This window comes from Vitis vinifera, chromosome 4 (genome assembly GCF_030704535.1).
Source record: "Vitis vinifera cultivar Pinot Noir 40024 chromosome 4, ASM3070453v1".
In the NCBI taxonomy this organism is placed as follows: domain Eukaryota; kingdom Viridiplantae; phylum Streptophyta; class Magnoliopsida; order Vitales; family Vitaceae; genus Vitis; species Vitis vinifera.
Window position 1 is genome coordinate 12,511,460 of NC_081808.1, and position 8,458 is coordinate 12,519,917.

Consider the following 8,458-nt stretch of genomic DNA (forward strand, 5'->3'; position numbering starts at 1 on the left):
ATGTGCAAAAGTATTAAAAATGCAAAGTAAACAAGAATGTAATACTAAAATTAAAACAAAAAGAGATGAGCACTTAGCTTTTCATGCTAAGCTCATCAACTTACCACACTTTCTCAAGGATGTGATGGGTCATGGAGGATGAGTACCTCCTTGTCATGGGAAAATGGCTCAATGTAGGGCTTGAGTCTTTGCCCATTTACCTTGAAAGTCTTTTCACTTTTTGAGTTGAGTAACTCAATTACTCCATGTGAGTGTACTTGGTGGATGACAAAAGGCCCTACCCACCTTGATTTGAGCTTTCCCAGAAATAGGTGAAGCTTAGAGTCATATAGCAAGACTTTTTGTCCCTTGAAAAATTCTTTCTTGGTCACCAACTAATCATGCCATCTCTTTAGCTTTTCCTTAGCTATTTTTGAGTTGAGATAGGCATCATTTCTCAATTCCTCAAGCTCATTCAAATTCAAACTCCTCTTTAGCCCAGCCTTAGTTAAATCCATGTTGAGCTTTTTAATGGCCCACCATGCCTTGAACTCAATCTCAACGGGAAGATGGCAAGCTTTGCCATAAACAAGACGGTACGGTGACATTCCAAGGATAGTCTTATAAGCCGTCCTATACGCCCATAGGAAATCAAGGAGCTTAGCAGACCAATCTTTCCTATTGGTGTTCACCACCTTCATCAAGATGTTCTTAATTTCCCAGTTGGCTAGCTCTACTTGGCCACTCGTCTAAGGATGATAAGGTGTAGCTACCTTATGCTTAACTCCGTACTTGGCCAAAAGAGCTTCAAAGGGCTTGTTGCAAAAATGAGTGCCTCCATCACTGATGATTGCTTTAGGCACTCCAAACCTCGAGAAGATGTTTTCTTTTAGGAACTTGAGAACCACTTTGTGATCATTGGTTCTACAGGGTATAGCTTTAACCCACTTTGAAACATAATCAACTCCTACCAAGATGTAGGAGTGGCCAAAATACATAGGGAAAGGTCCCATGAAGTCTATGCCCCAAACATAAAAAAGATTCACTATCAAGATGGGGTTCAAAGGCATCATGTTTCTCCTTGAAAGCTTGCCTAGTCTTTGGCACTTATCACATCCTTTACTTACCTCATGGGCATCCTTAAAAAGTGAGGGCCACCAAAAGCCCGATTGAAGAACTCTCATTGCCGTCTTTTGAGAGGCAAAGTGGCCTCCACATGCATTCCCATGGCAATGAGATAGGATCCCATGCTTCTCTTGTTCAGGCACACACTTCCTTATAATTTGGTCCGCACAATACTTGAAGAGAAAAGGCTCCTCCCAATAATATGCATGGACCTTGGCAAAGAAATTCTTCTTGTCCTGAGAGCTCCATTCACTTGGTATTTCTCCCGTGACCAAGTAATTGGCAATGTATGCAAACCATGGCACTTCCTCCACAAGCATCAAGGATTCCTCAGGGAAATCATCATTTATGGGAAGTCCATGGGTGTCATGAGCGATGTTGAGTCTTGACAAGTGGTCAGCTACCACATTCACAACACCTTTCTTACCTCTGATCTGGAGGTTGAACTCTTGAAGCAAAAGTATCCACCTAATCAACCTAGCCTTGGCATCTTGCTTGGTTAGCAAATACTTCAAAGCTGAATGATCCATGAATACCACAATGAAAGACCCTATCAAATAAGCTCTGAACTTATCCAAAGCATACACCATAACAAGTAATTTTTTCTCAGTGGTGGTGTAATTCCTTTGAGCATCATTCAAAGACTTGCTTGCATAGTAGATCACATAAGGTTTACCATCTTCTCTTTGTCCCAAAACAGCCCCAATGGCATAATCACTTGAGTCACACATCACTTCAAATGGCAACTCCCAATTTGGTGCTCTCACAATGGGCGTTGATGTCAAGAATTGCTTAAGAAGCTCAAAACTCCTTTGACATTTATCATCCCACTCAAACTTGGCATCCTTCACCAATAATTCACAAAGAGGTTTGGCAATCTTGGAAAAATCCTTTATAAACCTCCTATAGAACCTGGCATGCCCAAGGAATTGCCTTATTCCTTTTACATTGGTGGGAGGTGGCAACTTCAAAATTAGTTCCACCTTAGCTCTATCTACCTCTATACCCTTCTTTGAGATTACGTGCCCAAGAACAATACCTTGATTTACCATAAAATGGCACTTCTACCAATTGAGTACGAGGTCTTTCTCTATGCATCTTTTCAAAACATCTTCAAGATGTGACAAACAATCCTCAAAAGAAGTCTCATACACAGTTGTCATCTATGAAGACTTCCATGATTCGTTCAACCATGTCACTGAAGATGCTAAGCATGCATCTTTGGAAGGTAGCAAGAGCGTTGCATAATCCAAAAGGCATCCGCCTATAAGCATAGGTGCCGAATGGACAAGTGAAGGTAGTCTTCTCCTGGTCCTCCACAACAATCTCTATTTGAAAATACCCGGAATACCCATCCAAGAAGCAATAAAAAGGATGCCCAGATACTCTCTCAAGGACTTGATCCATGAAAGGTAAAGGGAAGTGATCCTTTCTCGTTACTGTGTTCAGCTTCCTGTAGTCAATGCACACCCTCCAACTAGTTGTGAGGCGTGTGGACACTTCATCTCCATTTTCTCCCTTGACTACGGTTATCCCGGACTTCTTTAGAACAACTTGGGTTGGACTCACCCAAGTGCTATCTAAAATGGGGTAAATGATGCCCGCTTGAAGAAGCTTCAACACTTCAGCCCTTACTACCTCTTGCATATAAGGATTCAATCTCCTCTGTGGCTGACGAGTTGGCTTAGCTCCCTCCTCCATATAAATATGGTGCGTGCAAATCAATGGGCTTATCCCCTTTAAATCAAAAATTTGCCTTCCGATGGCCTTCTTGTGCTTTCTAAGGATTCTCAAAAGATTGTCCTCTTGTGAAACGGTTAAAGAAGAAGAAATTACCACCGGGGCTTGATTCGATGCCCAGCCGGGTCTTTTAATCAAAAACATTTATAAAACCTATGACCTTATACTGGCGTAGCAAAGCTACTATAGTATAGCAATTCTAGGGTCGAACTCAGGGATGGGTTTTCACTCTATCAGTGACAGACTCTAAATTAGAAATTGATTCTGATGATTTCCTTTAGCACAAACTTGAAATTTAAAAGAAAATAAAATTGTTTTGAAAGTGGTGATTTAAACTAAACTCACATAGAACTAAGTAAAAAGTGGAAGAAAGAAAGTCTCCCGGAGCTAAAGGTTGCTAGGTTCAAGTTCCAGATGCAAAATGGAAAATTCTGGATTTTTCTCCTCGCATTGGGGATTTAACCTATAGTTATTTCCATAACCGGTATAGGTTTGACAATGAAGTTTTAATCCATAAAAAGTCACTAGAGATGGTGGTCAAGGTCCATTAATGGCTTAAGACACTATGGGCTATCACCTTGAATCACTTTCCAATGGCTCATACATGATAACTAATGGACTGATATGGATCTAGCAATAAGCATCCACAGAGACCTTAAGCTTAACATGTATTGGCCAGTCAAAGTGATTCGAAGGGATTTAAGGCAAAACCTTGGCTTTAAAAACCATTTATGGACTCCAACTACCTGAATTTAATGCACGGAAACTTTCCATGTTTTAATCTGGACTTTTCACCTAGCTTCCTTTACTCCAAGAAACTAAATGTTTAGCCTCTCATCCTCTGGGAAAACATCCTCAGAGGGTGTTTGGCTTGCAAGAAAATAGAAAATAGAAGAGAGAAAAAGAAAGCAAAAGAGATCTATGTATTTCACTAAGTATCAAATTTACATCATTTGGTCTCCTGGAGAAAGCTCCCCGAAAGATTCATTTTCAGTGATTACAAGCGAATTTATATAGGAAGGTAATTTTACCCTTCCTTGGATACTTCCTAGCTAAGGAATTACATGAGTGGTTGAATACAAGGAGAAAATGGAAATTTAGACACAAAAATATCAGAAGAAAAAGAGTTGGCAAAAATATCCAATTTTCGCACGCTGGAGTTCCAATTTCGCACTTTGATTTGAGGTGTGCGAAATTTTCGCACAGTGGACTGAGGAATTCGCACCTTGATTTCCATCGTGCGAAATTGTCCCTCAGCTTGATGCAGTTGTCTTCCGAAGGCCATATCTTTCTCATTTCAGCTCCAAATCGTACATGGTTTGAACCGTTGGATTCTTGACTTTCTGAGCTTTGAAATGATATATAGAATGTAAAAAATGGACTTCGGGAAGTGCTCCAAAAGTGCAATGAAAGACTGAAGCTGTGTCCCCTATTTTCATCCCCTGTTTTCCTCTTCTCCATTGTTTCTCCCTTGTATACTTTGAACGACTAAGGCAAAGGATTATGAGGCTCCATAGCTTGATTTCTTCATAAATTTAAGCTTTCAAAAGCTTTGCCATGAACTATAAATAGCTCTCCCTCATTCTTAAATTGCTTTGGTGAGTATAAAGCTATCAAAAAGCACCAAAACTTAACACCATTGTTAGAAACGATTACAAGGGTCCCTAACATGTTAATTGGGTTAAAAGGTAATAATTACTACTCAAGGGTGTTTAAAAGAGCTAATTACAAGCTACAAAATAGCATGTTTTGAGTAGTAATCACTCCCCCCAACCGACATATTGCTAGTCCCTTAGCAATTAAGGAGAGAAAAACTAAGCAAACGTAATAATATACATAAAAGAGGTCATGCAATTCATTCCAAAAAATAATTGAGAGGCATGACTGATATCCAAACACATCTCACCTGGTGAACTAAAGATATGAAGATTCAAAATGCAATAGGAGTTGTCAAAGCTTAAAACTTAAACAAAAAGTACAAAGAGTGGAGATTATGCAATTAAGTATCAAAAGAATCTCTACTCTCAAGGTTCCAAATCAAACTCTTCCATAATAAGCTAAGTGTTAATGAGATTAGCTTCCGGATATAGTATATACAACTATCCTCACCCTCCAACCTAAGCTTTTCTCGAACATTGGCAAAATTAATCAACTCTTAATAGGTTAGGAACGCACCTTCTTATTGACAATTCTTTTTACTCACTAATCTTAACCAATTCACCTATGTAGCAAGCAGAGGATCGATGACTCCCAACCAATCAAGGTTTAGGGCATCGGGTTTTAAAGGCTTTCGCCACCCCTTCGGATCATGCTTAGGTTTCAAGGAAAGAATAGAAGCTTATTCTTCTTTCTTTTTTCTTTTTTTTTTTTTTTTTTTTTTCAAAGACTCATTGGTCTTTATGAGGTGTCCCAACACTATTAAAGAGAGGTTAAGTAATGAACCAAGTCAAAATTTTCCTAAGCTTAGAAAGTGAGAAAGTTTTACATCATATATCCGGGATCTAATGTGCACAGTGTGTGTAAAGCTTGAAATGGAAGAAGAAAGTTCGAAATCAAAGAGGCTTCAATAGATTATCAACTTTGAAAGCATAAAACAAACTCTAAGACTTAAATAATTAAGTTAAAACTCGACTTATCCTATTTTATTTTTGAGAAATTATCTTTAACAACCATAGAGAATGATTCAAAAAACTTTTAAAAGTTTAAAATTTTAAGAAAAAATCAACTAAAATACCAAAATAACTTAGTATTAACAACAAAACTTCCTTTCTCAACTCTCCCCCCAACCAAGTTGAACATTGTCCTCAATGTTTCGAAAGCGATTAAAAATAAAGGGAGGAAGTGGTACCTCCTGAGTGAGACAAAGTCTGAGTGTAAAGGAGGTATGGAGTACCTTAAACCACATGTTCCAAGGACAAAAGAGTAATGAGAAAAGGGAATATAATCAAAAAGGATATATATATATATATATTACTTGTAAAAGAAATATACAATGTATGATTTCAAGTAATACTTCCAATCCCAGTTTATAACACATGCAAAAGATGGGATTTACAAGTCTAAAATAAAAAACAAGTAAAATATAAAAATATCAAATATGAGGGGTGTCATGTGATGGCTCTGCTCTGATCTCCTCCTCTGGTATGGGCTGCTCAGCTGGTAAGCTCTCCTTATCTGGCACTAGAGGCTCGGATGGTGCAGACCTATCATGCCCAAAAGGTGTCTGCATACTCAAATGCTGCTGAATCTGATGAAGGATCGTGGTATGCTGGGCCTGAGTAGCAATGATCTGATCCTAGTGTGCCCGAATAGTGGCCATCTGGTGGATAATAGAATCCTGAGCAGTGCTCAGTGTCCGCAATGAACGCTCTAAGCCTCTGAATTCCGTAAGAGAAACGGTGATAGTGGGCTCAGATGAAGGAGGAGGTGATGGGGTAGCTGGCATGACTGGTGGAGCACCCGAAGTGATAGGAGAAATAGGATGTATAGGCTCAGGAATATGCTCTGAGGGGTGTGCTGCAGGGGCAAGAGGTGTGGTCTCTGTGAGAATCTCATCCTGCTGGGCCTGAGGCATCTGCTCATCTTGGGGTAGCTCTGGAGGTGCAGGCACAGCTGGGGCTCCCTGGGGTGCAAAGTAGGCTACCAAGTGATGCCATTTGTCGAGAGAGAAGTCCTCTCGGCAATGGCGGCGCCTCTCAAGACGGGGCTGTTCAGGATAGCCCAGGTGCTCTAAAATCTGGCAGAGGAGCCTCGGAAATAGTAATGGGATGCCATCTGCCCTTTGAAGCTTCTTCTGATGGACTTTCTCTTCAAAATGAAGAAGAGAAGTCATAATCAAATGATGAGGGCCGAAGAAATAGCCCTCAGAAATCCTAAATAACGCCTCAAGTATAGCTCCTCGCCTCTGAACTTTGTGCTGAAGGGGGAAAAGGTTGGCACGCAGGAGCACATCAATAAGGAGCATCCCAGATGGAAGCTCTCTTCTAGTCAACACTGAGGCTGTAGAAGTCCCCCTGGACAAAATGCGGACCATGTCACTCTGAGAGAATGAGGACCACTCCCTGAAGTCTGCCTGAATCACAGGCTCATAAGGTATACGGAGGGCCTCAGCAATGTGACGAGCTCCAATGGCACCCTGGCGTCCATCTATGGTAAATTGGATGAGGGTAGGATTATGGAGGCCTCGAGTAGTCATAGATTGATAAAAATCTATAACTACTCTGGGATAGTAGAATTGCCTAGGAGTGAGAAGATCCTCCATGTGATACCTCTGTAGTAGTCGGAATGAATCTCTGAGCTCTGGCTGCTGTCTGAGGGCCTCTATATCAAAGTAGGTCTCGGAATGGAAGGATCGATCTCTACAATCCAAGTTGCCCTTTATCGGTGGTCCGGCTATCATGGGACGCCTGATAACGGTCTCAGGAGTAATCCCCACAGGAATCCGAGAGTCCTCTGTAGGTGGCTCTGGCTGAGGTGCGTGGGATGGTTCTCTAGGACCCGAGAACTTGGTTCTCTTCGCTGGTGGCCGAGAAACTAAGCTCGTGGCTTGATCGGCTGGTGGCACAGGGTCCGTGGGTGGTCTCCTGGTAGGGTATCGGTGCTGAGAAGGGGCTTCCCCCTCAGATGGGGGAATGGCCGGGGCCTGAACAGGTGGCGAAGCTGCGGCTCCCATGGCGACTCGATGTGGTCGAGGTGTCGGTGAGGATGGGGAGCCGGAAAGGCCTCCTCTGGTCTTCGCCATGGCCGAAATGGAGGTGGGTGACTGTTCGGGATTCCAGAGGCTTCTCAGCTGGTTCGTGGGGGAGTCCTTTGAGCTTTTGGACTTCAAGGGATTATATAGGAATGAGGTTTAGGGGGGTTTTTTTTATGTTTTAAAATTTTCCAAGGCAACCGAAAAGTCGTTTTTGGACGTTAGGCACAATTTCGGGGGTAAAATTTTAATTTAAAAGTCCGTTGAAAATTTTTTTGGAACTTAAAATTTTACCGTGCGAAATTTTCGCACCTTGGTCTGCAAATTTCGCACCTTGAAATTAGGTGTGCGAAAATGGCACCCCTTTAACTGAGGATTTCGCACCTTAAAATGAGGTGTGCGAAATTTTCGCACCTTGAAATCAGGTGTGCGAAATTTTCGCACCTTGTTTCGCACGGTGCGAAAAGTGGCTTGAGGTGTGCGAAAATGGCACTCGTGTGCCAGGAGGGGATTTCGCACCTTGCACAGTGGTGTGCGAAATTGGTTTTTAGGGAATTCGCACCTTGAAATCATTTTTCGCACCTTGAAATAAATTTCGCACCTTGGTTTTGGGGTGTGCGAAAATGGCTCTCTTTGGACCGAGGATTTCGCACCTTGGTTTTGGGGTGTGCGAAATTTTCGCACCTTGGAATCAGGTGTGCGAAATTTTCGCACCTTGAAATCAGGTGCTCTGTTTCCTTGGTTTTACTCCCCTTTCTTGATTTTGAAGAGTTCTCCCCATCTTTCATGATTTTTTTCTGAAATTTATCATCAAAATTGACTTGAATTAAGACAAAATAAACTAAGATTGAGGAAAAATTATAATAAAAAGAAATAAAAATAATGATATAACTATAAAATTATAACAAAAAATTCATGGACTTA

The 8,458-nt window shown here is 41.3% G+C and overlaps 1 protein-coding gene across 1 annotated transcript; it reads right to left on the reverse strand.

Moving 5' to 3' along the window:
- Window positions 1-6,728: 6,728 nt before the first annotated feature.
- Window positions 6,729-7,585, reverse strand: LOC132253672 (proline-rich receptor-like protein kinase PERK9). The gene is made up of 2 exons (XM_059736573.1): window positions 7,207-7,585; window positions 6,729-6,760 (listed from the first exon to the last, which is right to left on the reverse strand). The coding sequence occupies exons 1-2, from the start codon at window positions 7,583-7,585 to the stop codon at window positions 6,729-6,731; spliced, it is 411 nt and encodes a 136-aa protein (XP_059592556.1).
- Window positions 7,586-8,458: the final 873 nt, after the last annotated feature.